Here is an 18,065-nt window from a genome sequence, read left to right as displayed (position 1 = left end):
AAATATACATATATCGAACTGTAAATTCAATTTTTCTGTACTTATAACAGACATCGCATTATTATAACTATTTATCTTATAAGTTATAAACAATTAATTTTTTTAAAATTAACTGCTTCAAACAAGTATGTTTGCTTATATAAATTTACTGTAGATTATTTTTATATTATATATATTATATAAAATATATAAAATAAGTGTATTTTTTTACTAGAAATAGTAGAATTTGCAAGAAATTTGTACAAAGTATTTCGTATTAATTCTGATGAAATCAACACGCAAAACTTAATGCACTCCTCCTGGTATATTTTATTTTTATACATTTTGTATTGTTTTTTTCCACCCATATCACTTGATTTTCTTTGCTTTTTTCTTATTTAAGCGTACAAAGTTTCATTTATCTTTTCTATCGAACTTCTTCGAAATATAATCGTCTCTATTAATCATATTAGACCGATAACTTATATATTACAAATATATATACACATATTATATGTATACAGGATGTTCGTAGTCGCGGCAACTATTTATTTATTTATATATAAAATATCCTAATTTTTATTAGAACATAGACATTACATGTCAACAGACTTACATAATCATTCTATGTATTGTGTAATATCGTATTAATTCTTCATATTTATACTATATATAAGAGTTTCTTATGTATATGCAATTGCATTGCAATTCTTTTTTTTTAATGCTTTTCTCTTTCTTTTTTATTTCTTTTTTACACTCTCTTTCTCTCATACATGACTTTAAGTCCTGTACACACGACTGCTTTTATTTTTTTAAATATATCGCATCAATTCCGTTACGAAAACGGATAAAAAATATGCGTATGTATTGAAAATGTATTGTATATTTATATATTCGTGTGTGCACGTATATGTAATGTAATACGAAGTTTTGTTTATTAGAATCTGTTTGTGATATATTTGTATTTGTCATCGTTATTATAATAATACGTAAAAAGCGAATCGCATAAAATCTAATCATACGTTTTATCTCTGCGTAATTATATCCAATTGAAAAAACGTATACATCCAGCGCAATGATATCGAAAGATGATTAAAAATAGTGATTGAACCATCTTTCATTTAAGATCAGTTCTTTGTTCGGGAATTCAGTCAGGAAGAAAGTGAACGCGATCATAATTAAGATTAATTATGTTTTGTTATAAATATTTATTATGAAATTATAGTGACATCTGGGTATCACAGAAGAGCTCAGTCAATTTTTCATAGGAACCACTCCATAATAGTCATATACTTTTTTTTTTCATTTTATTTGATTTTTGTTAACATTTTCATGATAATCATATACCAAAGATAGATATTTTATTTTTTAAATTATCAATATATTTAATTAAAAATATTTTTTAATTGTACGCATTACAAATAAGATCAATATAATAATTTAATGAGAGAAGAAAAAATATTTACATTCGTATTCATTAAAAATAAACAATATTAAATGGAGTGGTCGCCAAATTTATCGTCTTATTTAGATGATTTTTTGTATTGCTCTTCGTAAACCTTCATTTTGTTTTCTTATATGAGTATATAATAATAATAATAATAACAATAATAATAATAATAATAATGATAATGATGATGATGATAATAATAATAATAATAATAATAATAATAATAATAATAATAATAATAATAACCGCTATTATAATAATAAAATAATATGTAAATTCGTAAAATAGACATGGAGCATCGCGAATAAACGCTGAATGGTCTTAAAATGTAAAATCATTTTATATACTTTTAAATGAATGATTACTATAAAAAATTTGTTGTGCTTATCATTTGGTAATCAAACACAACATTTCACATTTTTCTACAAATTATTTCATAGTTTAAAGCATAATGCACTTTTAGAGCCAGGTAACAAATACCTTGCAACAAGTATCATTGCAACTCGTGTATAGATCAGTATTGAACAATTAAATCTTTGAGTATATTAATTAAACTTGTGATTTTTTTTCATAATAAATTTCATATAAATTTAATATTAAAAAAAAATTAATAAAAAGATAATATATTTACCGTAAAATATAATATTTCTGTTAAAATATCAGTAAAGTCTAAAAAGAAAATTAAATATTAAAATTTTTATAAAATAAATCTTTAAAAAAAGAAAAAAAATTAAATCGCAAATTGAATTATGCACGAAGATGCATGGCTTTAATTTCTTAACTTGTTGCCGATATCTAAATTTGCACAAAAGGAAGCATCGTGTGTGCTGGACTATATAATATTCGAGTTCGATTTTTCAGACTTATTCTTAAACTTATTACTTATTATTTTTATATATACATGTACATATACACACAAGATGTGTGCATATGTGATTGTTAAAAGAAATGGCTTGTCTCTAATAACGATCGATTTACTTCGTGAATGTATCGCAAAACAAAAAATATTAGAGGAAAAAAAAGAATAAGACAATAAAATATAGTCAATTATCATTAAGTGCTGAAAAGATATGTTAACATTTTGAAGCTAATAACATTCAAAAATTTTAAAATAATAAATATATAAAATCTTCAAAACGTAAAAAAGAAAATACTAAATTATTTTTATGATCATGAAATCGTTTTATGAAAAAAATTTATGAAAAAAATTATTTTCAAATTTTTTCAAAATTTCATAAAATCTAGAAGATTAATCAAGAATCATGTAATTTTCTTATTTGTTATAAATTATAATTTTCATTATTATATATTTCGATAAAATATTTTTTTCTTTTATTAATTATGAAATGTCATTTAATATATTTATTAATTATCATCTATTGAACATTTTGTTCTTAACATCCTTGTTGTTTTTTCTGTACAAGAATAAAATAAAATTACGTTATCATTTTCCTTCCTAAAAATAATCTACAAAGTTGATACATAATTGGATGATAAACAATTCAATTAACAAAAATGAATAACTTCATTTTGTGAAATATTAATTAAACTTCTTTTATCTATGCATATGTAACCAATACTTTCAAAAATTTCATAGGAAAAACAAATTGAAATACATAATACAACTGTATTATAAATTTCACAAAACAAGTATTAAATCATTATATAAATTATAAATGCTAATGTACAGTCACGAAGTTAATTGGCGTTACTGTTACATATTTTTTTCTTTAAAAATTCTTAACAATACAATAGCAATATATATAACTATATTAAAATTAACGCAAAATATAACAATAGATTAAGAACATTGTACTGTTTGATGATATTTTTTGGAGCTTTTTTCATGCTGTTACATAAGTTATAATGTAAAAAAAGTCATAACATACTTTGATTATATATATATATATATATGTGTGTGTATGTGTGTATATATATATGTACGTACATATATAAATATATATACATACGCATATATATAGGAATACATACGTACGTACATGTATACATACATACATACATACATACATACATACATACATACATACATACATACATATATATATACATATATATGCATATATAAACAATAATATGGCGAACATATCGTGGTGAAAAATATGCTGGACACCAAAGGTTTTTGCGAAAAAGAATTACTTACTCCTTGATGTTTTAAACGCTTTCTGCAGTCATTATCATCGTTATCGTCGTCATAATTACATCTCGTTTATGCATCACGTACAAACTTTACTAAAATAGTACAATCTAATCGAGAATATATTAGAAAAATTGAAAAATATACAAGTTATAAAACACATAAAACGCCATTCATCAGGTAGCGAGTGACTTACGAAATCCAACTATGTTTTTCATTATGTTTCTGTCCAAGTATTTTTTTCGCTTAAGATTATACATCATATCATACTTATCTTGGTTTATGAAGATATGAATTTATATGATCTTCATTTGCTGTTTTTTCGTATTCAAGATTTTTCCTTTTGTTTTTCTCTTTTTTATGTTTTGATTTATAAAGCGAATAAACTTTACACTTTGCTACATTTAAATTACGCAGCATCACGGCTTCTGTACAAATTATTTGTCTATTATATAATCTTATTATTGTATCGCACACATTCTTTGGTATCCAACAGGCTTTCCCACGCTGAGTTTTCAAGTTTGAACAATAATCGTAGTATGGGCAGTGAATGAACAAGCAAGTACCAATATTAAATGGGCAGACTCTCCCATTGAGGCGCCCATTCTGGAAGTCGTCAATCCACATTCGATGGTGGAGCAGCATATCTACTTCGTGAATCAGAATCTCCATCACAAATATACTTTCCTGAAAATGTTAATTATTATAATATAAATACATTATTACTTTCTTATATTACTTTCTCTATAAAAAGATAAAAAAAGAAAGAAAAAAGAAAAAAAACAAGAATTAAAAATAGATAAGACTATAAATAGATAAAAACACTTACCAGATACGAATCTACGTTTTACTAAACTTAATCTATATCCCGGGCCTAAAAGTTCAAACTCAACTCCAGATAATGTGGTCCCTTCGCAATTAAACTGTGTAAATATAGTTCCTTGATTTCCTGGCCCATGTCCTAGTTCCACTCGTGCTTTCAAAGAACCTACACCATTACCTTCGCTATGCTGTGATAATTCTGTGAACTTCCATAATATCCGATTTGTTTCTGATAACCATTGTGCCTGAGGTTTACTGTTTAATGATTTAAAACCTCCATCTATGGGTGCAGCCACATGGAGATTTAATAATGGACTTGGAGAAGCCATAGCGCGACTATTATATTTATAATCAATCTAAGGCAAGCATGAGTTATTCATTTAATAAAATTATAATATTTACACATTACATTATACATTATATACTATATATTTATATCTAATAAAATTATATAATATATCAAGATGAAATACCTTAAGGTCTGTATGAGTTGTTTCACATTTCCAATAGGCAACTAACTGGAAAGGACACGAACCCGCGCCTTCTTTGCATTTGATTTGATATTTGAGTATATCGACATTAAAATATGAAGCCGAAGGATTTTGTTCAGCCTGTTTGCGTAACAATGTAGTTAAGGCACTCATGTTGAATTCAAAAATTGTACTGTCAACAGTTGTCTGTGTGGCATCCCTGTATTAATATTTAAATATCTTCGAATGACTTGAATAGTAATAGTAATGGTCTAATTCTAATAACTTACATGCTGACAAGTTGATTATTAGGGAACAATTTTTCCAATCTATTACTGTTGCGTACGCGAAACGTTAGTTTTGCAGGATTAGGATTATTCGCTAACACAGTGACAATACCAGCAGGAAATGATAACATCATATCTCCACTGAGTTTCACTTGACATCGTGTTTCATCAGTACCTCTAAAGTAAGAGTGTACTATTTCATGGAAAGCGACTGCTAAAGGAATAGTATCTGCAAGTCCTATTGTGAGTGGCGATGGACCTCTGGAAGAACCAACTCCAACGCCGGCTGTACGAAACTCTAAACTAGCTACGCTATCAGCTCTGGATATAGTCGCTGGTGAATTTCTACCTCTTGGTGAAGGACCTTCTCCTCTTCGGGATGGTGGTCTAGGAATAATAATAGATCCTGTCGGAGTAGAAGAAGCAGATTGTTTTGGAGGTAAAGCCGGAGTAATGTCTCCTACTTCCGAAAATAAATCTCCATCTATAGAAAATAAAGTCATAAATTTCTAAATTTTTTATATAATTTAAAGTAAAATATATTCAGATATAGATGTGATTTTTTTCATGAAATATAGAAAACATTCCGATAAAGAGAACAGCAACTTCGCAAACTTACCAGGGAATCGTGGATGAGGATGTGTAGGTGGTGCGGATTGTGGCGGCTGTGGTTGAGGCGTCGGTGACAAAGACAGCGGCGGAGGACTTTGCAATGGCGCGTATGGATGACTACCAGTCGGCGTTGAGGCGCTCGATGGTGTACTGCTAGGATTGAACAAGTTTAGGCCAAGTAAATCCGAGCTTGGCTTACCTCCTAATTGCTGTGACACTGACTGAGACCTTTTCATATGATGATCTGAGTCGGTATTTGAACCTCTGCGTCCCTGTTACGTAAATAATATTATTTCAAAACAAATCTTTGAAAAAAAAAATTGAAGAAATGAAAAAAGAAACGTACCGTTGGTGCAGGCGATAAAGATAAATTTTCCACCGTTGCCCTAAGCTCGTCGACACTTGCGCTCATAGGTGCTCCGCCATTGCTAAGTGGTTTTATTTCTACTCGAATTTTTCGTTCTCTGTCATCCTCGGAATCGGTATCTGAACTGGAATAAAATCCTTTCTCATTCTCCCATGGTTCTGTTTTTGGTCTAATACAGAAACCATCTTCGTCTACTTCCGGTGTTGGTGTTTCAGATTTTCTACTGTCATCCTTATCCTCCCTATTATATAGAATTAAAATAATTCAGTGATATATACTTCTAAAAATTCCAGCAGGTCCAGTGCATCATATATGCATAATATTTCTTTTCTCTCTCTTTTTATGTGTCGAAAAATAAATTACTAAAAATTATGCATTATTTTTTTTTTTATTTTATAACATTGTGCTTTAAATATATTATATCAACATTTAAAAAAGAAAATCAAAAAAGAAAAAAATGTAGACTAATTCTATGATCAAACTTCTGCTACATGAAAAATTGATTTGTTTATTAGTCATTTTCTCGTTTGTTCCAATGATAAATTTTTAGTTCGATCATGGAATCAATCTTTGGTGCACTAGTTCTGCTGAATGCGCATATACTGACAGATCAGACTTTTCTTCTTTGTTGCTGCTTGTTTCCACAATATCCTTCTTCTTTTTTGCCTTCTTTTCTTTTCTTTTTTCTCTTCTGCTGCGAAGAAACCCTGTTGGTCGTGGACATACAGTATATAGAAAACAAAGCACTTTTTCATAGTAAATTTAAATATTCAATTTCAAAGATACTTATATAATTACATGTGATATGATATGATCTATAATCTTTAATTTCTAATTACTAGGCTAATACTGAAAATCGATAAAAATTATTCTATTTTATATCACATAAAAATTATGGAAATTTGTCTTTCGATAAATAAAAAATAAATAAATGAATAAATAAATATTTTCTTAATTAATTATTAATTAATTATTACTAAATATTATATTTACATAAAATAAATTTAATTATATTATATACGAGAAGAATTTTTATCAAATAATCTTCTTGTTGATTATTTTAATTAAAATATATTGTTCTGATTAACAAAGAATAAAAGAAAGTAACTATAAACTAAAACTAAGAAGCAGAAAGATACTACATTTGCGATGTCAAAAAGTTATATATCTTCGATCAAAAAATTAATATAAAATCTGCAATTAAACAACTGATAGAAATCAATTTACTTTCCAAGTGTTTAAGGCATAGCGCAACGTGATTAAATATTTATGAATCAAACAAAATAAAAATCACCAAGTTAAATCAATAAATAGCAGATGCACTGTTTATGAGCTTTCTTTTTACGATATTGTTTTCATTTGCTGATATAAATTTCTGTATCAATTATAACTATTTATTATTTTTTTACAAACGAATATTCAATCATTTATGATTTGTTGTAGATTCAATGAATTTAATTTTTTACTTTTAATTTTTTTTAAATTTTTTAATTTTTATTTCTTAAAAATATTTTTGAAAAATATGAACAGAAAAACATATCAGCATATTTTAAAATTAATAATAAAATTTTAATGCCTGCGTAAATAAGAAAAAAAACGATAGACAAGGAATACAGAAGATAGCAAAAAAGTGTAGCACATTACATCAGCAGAGGCATAAGAAAACCCATAATACCATCACCGTCATATCCTATAGATCTGCAGAAATCCAATCTCTTATTTTAAATTGTTTTTCTAACAATTATATACATATATATATATATATTATATATATATATCATACGATATTACTGTTAGGATATGATTTCTTAGAATAAAGTTGCGCAATTCTTTTTCATATGTGCATCTCTTATATATTTTTCTAACAATAAATATAAATATATGTTCTGCAAGCAAGACTATTAACTATCGACATGCAGAATTATTAATAAAGTGATAAGAACTTAAAAATAAAATTTAATAATTTGATACAATAATTTTAAATCTTTTAAAAATTAATATTATTAAATTTAGCATTATATACATTTATTATAAATTAAGGAAAAGTAAAAAAATATATAAGAAAGGAAAAATGTATTGTAATACAAAAAAGAACTTTTAAAATAAATAGATTTAATAAAAATACATATACGCTAATAAATAAAAAAGAATTGCTTGCAGAATCACATTACGCTATATCATAAAAGATATCTGCACTTGGAAAATAAATACTAATTACAAGTGAGCCATGCAGTAACAGACTCATAAGAATGGCTCACCTGAGGCCCCGTCAGTAGCCAACCCCACATTTGTATTTCAACTTTATCCAAATCCAACTCCCTTTATTTAATTAATTCTATGAGAATATGTGTTTATTATAACAGTAACAGAAAGTTTCAAAAATTAATTTATGATTAACCACTATATTGCATATTTGTATTTGTTCGAAGATTGAAATTGAAATATTATTCATGGTTTTTATAAAAAGAAACAAAAAAATCAGTCTATTGATGTATATATATGACAATATAAAAAACGCTACTATTATATAAACTATATTATGTAGCTTAAATTTTAGAAACTTTCCAAAATGCAATTTTTCTTAACTTTTAAATTAAATAAATGTTTTTTTGTATAGAGTAGATATAACAAATTGCAAATATATTGCAAAAAAATTTAAAAATGAATTGTGTTGATAGAAGAATCCCTTGATAAATTTACGTAAAAGATTGTTAGAAAAACAATTTATGTAAGTAACATCTTATAGAAAAATATGTTAAATTATTTAGTTAGATTATCAATTCTAAAACTAGAGCCTATTGTCTAAGCAAGCTTATCCCAGTCTCAAACAAGAACGAAAAAATATTTTTTCCTTCTAATATAGAATGTGTCTATAAATATAAATCTCTTTAAAACTAATTGAAAAATATTTTAAATGTGCTTCCAAAGCCAATATTAAATAAGTATTTTCCTAATTATCTGTGAATTAACTATAATTAATCAGTCATTTTATGATATGATTCTATACAAATAATATTAATTTAATGTGCTTAAACAATGTTAGTATACGTACATTGCTGATCTAAAAGAGTGCAGAGTGGAGGAACCATAATACGCGTTACCACTGTAAGTCACCAGAGATTTTATTTAACCATATATCCTGTATGACCATAAAAAATATTATATGGAAAGAACTGTATCAAAGCTATTAGCAAATACCATTAGATAAAGAGCAACCAATAAAGCAAGATAAAGATAAAGGTGTGTGAAAGGAGTACCTTCTTAAAGGTGGTCATTAAAATTATACATAAATGTTTTTTTTAATTTTTTTTAATTTGAGCAGAAGGATCATTGTTATTTGATTGTATTAGATATATTAATATATATTATTTAATTAGATAAAGAAAATCAATATTTTTCATCATAATTAATAACATTTAGATAGAATTAAAATTATAAGAAAATTGATTAATAATTTTCAAAATATTTATGATGTTTGTAACAAGACCACCAATTAAATATTATTACTAATAATGCAAACTATAATATGATTTTATTAAAAGTTAACAGAAATGTATTAATTTTAATAAATATCAAAATTTTTATTATAGTTTTTATATAATTTTTTTTATATATGTAGTATTTTAAAAACTATATAAAAAGCTTTTACTAATTAATTTTACTAATCATATACCCCCACCTTAAACATTGCAAACTAACTACTAAAGAAAAGCAACATTTTCAAATAAATTTTTTGTTTGTATGTGTATGTATATGAAATAGTACCGTATAACCAATCTAATAATTACTTTGAAATATGTAATGGATATGGTAAGGGTACAGGTAATGACAATGTAAGCAGTTACATTTAGATCCTCTGAGAGGGTTCCTGGAGATGCTGGGAGGTGGAACAGCAGGAGGCAGGTTGTTCCCCTGAGGAGTTGCAGGTGCCGAACCAGACCCTGCTTGCTTCTGTTTGTCTGAAACAACACTCATTGCTTATATCTTTCAATTATCTGTGACTCCAATGGCCCTTTTTTCTTCATCTTGCTATTTTTATACTTATATCTATTAAAATTTGTTTATAGTTTTGCACTTTCAGTGGCATAAATAGCACTCCAGAGGGATATTAGTCATAAATATAACATTTTATCATCACATGTAATTTATTTTTACATTAAAGTTTAATAATTATAGTTTAATAATCATATAATGAAAATTATATTAAAATTATATAATTAATAACTAAAATGGAAATAAATGTTCATTACGTTCTTTTTCATAAATTTAATATAATATATAATATTATAATATAAAAAAAAAAGAAAGAAAAAAGAAAAAGAATATATTTCTAAACCCCCTGGAATACACAATAACTTTTAATGTCATCCTCCACCTATTGTTAGATTATAACGCACAAGCATTGTAACACAACCACAAAAGCATAAGTCAATAAAGTTGTTTCGCATATGCCTAAATTAACAAAATTTATGATTAAGTGCTAAAAAATAAATTGAATAAGTGTATGTATATGAATAAAACAATATTGATGAAATAAATAAAACTGTTTAATACATCTACCAAGACATAATGAATTAAAAAATTAAATTTTAAATTTTAACTTATCTTTAACAATTTTATTAATTTCAATATATTTTATATTTGATTTTAATCAATTTATACTAAAAATATGTAATAATAGTAAAAATTACATTACATCAAGGTAGATAAAAACTATTGCAATTAAAAAAGAATAAGATCTTGTAAATTCTATTCAACATTAAAAACCTACCCTGGGAGTTGGACATGAACAGGTTGAGTAGCGAGGTAGTACGGCGGGAAGCCTTGGTGGCTTGTACATGTGACAGTTCTCTATCCCTTTCATTCAGTCTTTCATTTTCTTTTTCTTGTACCGTCCCCTTTTCCTCATCCACCTGACAACCCTCCCCTTTTAATCCCCGATCGTTTTTTGAACTGTGAGTGTTACCCGCAACGCCTGTTTCTCCATTTGCTCCTTTTGATGTTTCCTTAGATGTTTCAATATTGCTTTCCAATTGAGAATGACTGGTCATTTCTCCTAAACTTGTCATGATTTCTTCATATTCAAATGTACCTAATTTATGAAAAAATTATATATAAAATACTAAGTTTTATATTATGATATAATAATTTTTACCTGGTTTTTCAAAACCTGTGGATTTGCTTTGTACAAATTGTTCTAGAAGTTTGTCCACTGTCATATCCAAACATTGTCGTTTAAAATCTATATGAACTTGACCAACTTGTTCATGATTTGATTGTAAAACATCTGCATAAATATTTAAAAATTCCTTCATATGTTTTAAATGTGTCTCTTCTACATCTTGGAATCGCTTAATAAAAAACAAATAAATTCGTTAAATATTTTTCTTAAAATAATTTTGTTAAAAAATACCATATGAAATTGTAAAAAGATAGATACCCTGCATGCTTGAGTCATTTTGGTTTGAAAATCATTCCGTATGATCATATATTTATCAACCAAAATTTTATAATCATCCTGAGCTTTCTTAAACTTAATTTCTGCTTTTTCTAATTCTTTTTGGCTGGCATTGTCTTTCTTTAATTTTTCCAATTCCAGACTTTTTTGTGTTCGCATATCTTTTGCTTTATGTAAAGTTACAGTGATACTCTGTATATTCTGTACAATTTCCAAGGTGGATGATTCTTCTTCTTTTACCTACATATTTTTTGTTTTATATTTCTTAGTATTATTATTCTTATTTTTTTTTCAAATATAACCAAGTATTGAAATCAATAAAGTAACATGTTAATTAATTAATTAAGTGAAATAATTACTTATCAGTCTGATTTGGCAAATATTATCTTATATTTTTGCACATACTACTGTCTGAGAGAACCTAATGACCTGACTATGGGCGGATACTGATAAGTTATAATATATGTATGTATATACAAAATGATTCATATTATAATATGATAAACAGTTGCAAAAAAATGCAACATAGAAAAAATATATTTATATTGTTGGGATACAAAAAAGTTTTGTTAAAATAAATAAAATTTTATTTTTAAAATTTTTTATATGCTAATGTATTTTATATTAATTTATTAAATATGTTTAAAAACTTAACATACTCTATATATACAATTATTTTAATTTTGACTTATTTCTAAATACAAAAACATATGAAAGTATGAAGAAAAATTACATACAGCCTTATGTTTCTTATGCAATTCATCTGTATATTTTGATACATCTTTTATTAGTTCAGTGACCCTTTGGGCCATTTGCAAATGTAAGCCAGCAAGTTTTTCTGCTGCGCCTCTTAAGGCAGCCCAAACAGGTGCAAATGTTCCTTGTATACTACTGCTACTGCCAGCTTGTTTTGCAAGTTTACTTAGAACCTTATAATTATTTTCTTCTATAGTTGATCGTTCTTTTAGAAACTCAGCCAACTCCTTACTTGCAACTGCACCATGCTTCATGTTATGATATAACACGTCAAATCCATTATTCTTTTCGCCCTTAAATTATACAAAAAATCTTTTTTGTCTAAATTCTTTTTATTTGTTTTTTGTAACATATTTTGTAACACAATTCTTGTGTACAATATTACAATACAATTGTATACAATATTTTGTATTCACAATTATTATACATATTTTATATATATTTATTTTCTATATTCTATTATTTTTCATATAATATGTTAAAATTATAATATTAAGAATTATTTAAATATTATTTGTTGATGATTATTTAAGATTTTTATATTAGGGGAAATAAAATTTTGATTCTAATTAAAATATGTAAATAAAGACACTAAAGTTATATTTAAAACCACTTAGCCATTTAACACTTGAACCCTGATCACTATAAACTCACATAGAGTAAGACTCTTGAGTAACATCGACACAATAAGCTATGATTATATATTATTACTCTTATCATCCTATTATATATATTGTTACTTATAACATGGATTAATTTTTTATTGTGAATTTTATTAATAATATTTTATTAGAATAATAATATTTTATAATTAAATTAAAAAAAATTTTCTTGAAAGAAAATTTTTAAATATATAATTTTTAAAAATATATTCTTATATTGTTTTTAATTATTTTAATATAAGATTTTAATATAAAAGATAAAGCAAAGAAAACAAAATTGATAAAAATTTTTTATTTTATAAATTCTTCAATGCTATAATAAAATATTTTATTTATTCAATATAAACTTAATTATATATTGTTTAAATTATTAAAATAAATTGTATCTTACATATAATAATCTTTAACGGACAAAATTTTAAAGGAAATGAAAAGAAATGGCTACTATCTTATCTATACCATGAAAAAGTCAGACATCAGGAAGACAATGTCACATCTTTCAAAAAATTTATGAATGAAACTGAAACCTTTAAAATGATATTGGTAAATTTAAGTCTTTCTATGTAATAAATTTTTTAAATTATAAAAAAAAATTGAAAATTTCAGCAACTTATTTACAAATAAAATTTCTCATTTAAAGAACAATATCCTAATTATATTAAAAAAAAATTATAAAAAATATAAAGAATATAAATTGAAATATAAAATAATAAAATAGAGAAACATAAATCAAATAAAATTAATAATACAATTAAAGATATAATTTAAAATAAAAGATATTGAAACGAAGCTAAAATTTTCGTTTCTTTTTGTTTTTATAAACATGCATAAAAAACGCAGTATATATATAACGTACGATTAAATACATATTTTTTTATATTTGATATTTTTACATGAATCATAAAAATAATACGAAAATGAAATGACAAAAAGATGAAATATATAATCTTACATTCATGAAACAGAATAAAGACAAGCGTACTGTGTAAAAAAAAATGAGAAGATCAAGGATAATTACGGATAAGATGTATAACAGATAGAGAAAATTTCATTATGTAAAATGTAATAGTATTCAATCAAAAACAGAAAAATGTTACATTAGGCTAATATAGGGATGATCATAAGAAAAATTCATTAATAATTCAAATACAAGATAAAATGAAAAGGAAAAGAAAAAACGTTACCTAACCTAAACCTAACGAGGATGACATTCTGGGATAACAAGTATAAAAGACACTCACCCAAAAGTAGTCGGCGAAATCCACAGTCATGTTGGAACCGCGATCAGACCATCATAATTTATCTTTTGATGTATCAGGCCAAACTGCACCGTTAATAACGAATCATTGACACACACATGCACACACAAAGGACTACACGATACAATATCCCAGTCGTACAACAGATATGACGAGACGTAACTCAATTTACGACAAACTAACGTAATGTTTCGTGCTCGGACGTTTCGAGCAGAACGAGCGCGCTCGACCGCGGAGACATGGGTCAACTTATTTCGACTATCTCCGTTGCACGTATCTCTTCTTCTTTCCATAAATAGCGTATATCGCCATCTTACCAAACACATCTAAAGATATTAATACTCAAAGTTGTCGGTAAAAGAACATTCTTTTTTCTGGTTTTACCATTGTGCATTATTATTAAAAAGTTATAAAATAATTTATAATAAAATATTTATAATTACATAGTTATCAGAATTATATATATATATTTTTTTTATTACAAATGAGTATTTCACTTTTAACTTTCATATTATAAAAAAAAATTATCACTATATCGTATTATAAACGTTTAAAAAGATAGTGGATGGAGTGGTTTCTAAAGTAAAAAGCAAATATAAAAAACACGTTTTTCAAATTGCTATTGATGAATTTAAAATTATTTTACTTATGATAATAATATTTAACGAATGGTACTTAGTGAATATCATAAAATAAATAATTTCTTTATTATTATTTGAAATATATTTCTACATACAAATATATTTATATTTTTTAGTTATATGATTTAGCATTTTTATATAATAATGCTAAATTAAATGTTTAGATTATTTTTTTTTTGATATTTAATAAAGATCTTTTATGTTTTTCCTTGAATTTAATTTTTTCTATCGTAAACATAAAAAAACATTTTTTCTAAATCGTAAACATAAACATTTGAATTTTGTCTTTATATAAAATAATTATATAAAATATTTATATAAAATATTATGTGAAATAATCAGCTAAAATATAAAATTATTAATAGTTAGCTAAAATACAAATTATTAGAAAAAAAAATCAAAAATAAAAAATTGTATGTAAATTTTGAAAATTTAAAAGGGGCGGTTGTTACGTAGAAGAAAGGTCGGAAGACGGGAGGCGTGGCCTCGAATAATCAGCTCAGGGTAGTCCAGTGTCCTTGCGCATATCCAGTATCTATACGTACACATGTACTATTACTCACGTGTGTATCATATATACGGAGAAGAGAGAAGTTTCGAGCATTATCAATCACTTTCGTCGTTGGACTGAACGGTGCATCTGTTCTTAACAATCGTCGACAGGTAAAACAACCCAATTTCTGTGGATTGAGGATTACGGCGATGCCCGCAAACAAGGGGAACCTGTCGACGCCTCATAAAGAAAAATCTGGGAATGGTTTGACCACGGGTGCTTCCAAAAAGAAGAAACGCTGCACTGTTAAGCATAAAAGACATTGCAAGCAATATCTGGTGAGTGAGCGAATCGAAACGTTAATTCCTTGACAAATGAACGGCCATATTGCAGTCGAGTCGAGAGCGACACAAGTGTCTTCGATATGAAATGTTTTATATTTACAAATTCTCGATACGAGTGCGATTAAATCATTGAAATATGTTGATTAATTAGAATATTTGATTATATCTTTTTCTAAATTTTTATTTTTTCATCTTTATGAAGATCCGAGCGTAAAATTTAAAAAAATTACAACAATAGAGTAGGTTATGTGTGGCGCGGATGTTTCAAGTCAGAAACGCGTAGGGTTTGTTCACCTTTACAGATGCATGGTCGAAGTATTATGTATGGGTTGCAATGATCGATCGGTGTAAGCATGCTTTGGTGCTTTTTACGATGCAATTTTCATTTGAAATTTTTCCTGTGATTTAATGCACTACACCGAAACGATCAAGTAATTTGCATATCTCTCCAACATTCATATATAAACTTAGATGTACGATATTCTAATTTTTCCCCTTTTATCGATGCAATAAATTATTTATCTGTCAATGACATTTTAACAAAATACGTTTATCTCGTACCGATTCGTTTTTTTATTAATTTTTTTCTATCGAAATAATCATTTTTTTATTTTTAACTTACTTTATAAAATTTTATTTATCTTCAATAAAACATTTTCATTAGTATTTTTCATTTTCTTTTATATTTTTTTCATAAAAAAATTAAATGATATAATATCATACATTATTATTATTACTATCATTATTATTATACAATTATTATTATTATCATTATCATTATCATTATTATTATTATTGTTGTTGTTGTTATTGTTGTTGTCGTTATTGTTGTTGTTGTTGTTGTTGTTGTTAGTGTTATTACTCGAATTGGTACGTGATAAAATTCTTAAGAGGAAAACAATTATCAGGTCTATCCATATTTTCGGTTTCATTTGCAATCATAAGGGATTTCATATGATGTATTGCTCCGCGAATATATCGGCGAACATCAAAAGAATAAACTTTTCTAAATCTTACTTCTGTATAATGTGATAATATATAAAAATAACGTTTCTTAAAATACATCAATTGAATGTTTTATTTTTTTACGGGCCTAACATTTAAACTCCCCCTACCGCTCCTATCCTTGAAACAGTTGAGTAGATTATATCTTTTAGCACTTATACAATAGTTCCTTTATACGTTATACAAGTTAAACACGTTTTAAGTTGCGTGCCCTCATTGTCAAGTATGAGAGACAATTGATATACACACGCAATACATCTATGTATATATACATGACAAGTGCTGAAAGTATGAGAGAGAAGATACGAAATTGCTGAATTATTTTATTGGATCAAATTGAAAATAATTCGCCAGTTTACAATAAAAAAATTGAAAAAAGAATGATTTCTATTGAATAATATATGTATATAATATTGTAAAGATATTGGTAATAGATTGTTGTATTAGAAACTTAGGAGGCACGTATTGATTTCTAAGAATGCCAAGAAAAAGAGGTTGGTGCTGATTCGGCGAGAACAAAAGACGACACCAATTCCACTTCTGCAGTCCACTTGAACCACTTGCTATTATGTTTTGTAGGTGCAGGAGTTGGCAAAGCCGTATTGGCTTACTTATATGAAAAGAATCCGGGAACACCTTTTATTTTTGTAATTTTAATCGTTTAAATTACTCCTGTTACCGTTTAATTAATTCAATCGATGAATTCAATAATCGAATAGAAAAATTGTAATCGTATATATTTGAGATTTATTATTTCAATTGATAACGAGTAGAAAAGAAAGAAGAAAGAAAAAAAATTGTTAAAGTATCGAAAATAAATTAACAACATATGGTGCACTATATTTTTTTTTCTTTTTTTTTTCATTTAATAACAATGTATATTGGATATGACGTAATTCATGCAATTCGAGCAGGTGGCGTACGTGTGACTGAACGTGGTTGCAGTAAACGGAAGCGGAAGTCAAGCGTAACTTATCATCAGCAAGCACAGAGTATGCGTACGTGTGAAGTCACGTTCAATGCTATGCTTTAGTGAACTTTGTAACAAAACATTTCTTTCATTCTCCAATTGGCTTATTTATTAACATTTTAAATTTAACCACTTAACACATTATGGTCAATACGAATTTTTTCAATGAATTTTTTTATGATATAACAAATCCAACCAATTTTTATTTGATAATTGATATATTTTATAATAATTTAATATTTATAATAAAATATTTTACAATAATTTATGTTTTTTAATCACAAAAAACGATTTTTATTCATATTTGATATTTAGAATCGATCAAATTTTAAATT

The 18,065-nt window shown here is 26.1% G+C and overlaps 1 protein-coding gene across 9 annotated transcripts; it reads right to left on the bottom strand.

Moving 5' to 3' along the window:
* Positions 1–3,148: 3,148 nt before the first annotated feature.
* Positions 3,149–14,484, bottom strand: LOC122720711 (F-BAR domain only protein 2). Of its 9 annotated transcripts, XM_043947598.1 has the most exons (15): positions 14,260–14,484; positions 12,338–12,649; positions 11,583–11,840; positions 11,298–11,493; positions 10,914–11,234; positions 9,988–10,119; positions 9,195–9,245; positions 6,750–6,849; positions 6,122–6,383; positions 5,998–6,047; positions 5,783–5,925; positions 5,167–5,647; positions 4,880–5,096; positions 4,414–4,762; positions 3,149–4,271 (listed from the first exon to the last, which is right to left on the bottom strand). In XM_043947598.1, exons 1-15 carry the CDS (start codon positions 14,287–14,289, stop codon positions 4,201–4,203), a joined length of 2,973 nt encoding a protein of 990 aa, XP_043803533.1. In that variant the 5' UTR covers positions 14,290–14,484; the 3' UTR covers positions 3,149–4,200. The 9 variants fall into 9 exon arrangements, with proteins under 9 accessions (XP_043803533.1, XP_043803529.1, XP_043803534.1 ...); XM_043947594.1 differs by having other exon boundaries at positions 5,783–6,047; XM_043947599.1 differs by having other exon boundaries at positions 5,167–5,569; positions 5,783–6,047.
* Positions 14,485–18,065: the final 3,581 nt, after the last annotated feature.

This window comes from Apis laboriosa, unplaced genomic scaffold (assembly GCF_014066325.1).
Source record: "Apis laboriosa isolate Shangri-la unplaced genomic scaffold, ASM1406632v1 scaffold1321_cov151, whole genome shotgun sequence".
Taxonomy (NCBI): Eukaryota; Metazoa; Arthropoda; class Insecta; order Hymenoptera; family Apidae; genus Apis; species Apis laboriosa.
The sequence above is the reverse complement of the archived record's forward strand: the minus strand, read 5'-3'. Positions and strand labels throughout refer to the sequence as shown.

Bases quoted from the DNA above. Each gene is read 5' to 3' on its own strand.
- LOC122720711 (XM_043947594.1), bottom strand. From the start codon at position 14,289: ATGACTGTGGATTTCGCCGACTACTTTTGG. The intron at 12,650-14,259 runs GTGAGTGTCTTT...GTATAATTTAAG, and splicing joins ATTTCGCCGACTACTTTTGG to GGCGAAAAGAATAATGGATT. The intron at 11,494-11,582 runs GTATCTATCTTT...TTTTTTATTAAG, and splicing joins AAATGACTCAAGCATGCAGG to CGATTCCAAGATGTAGAAGA.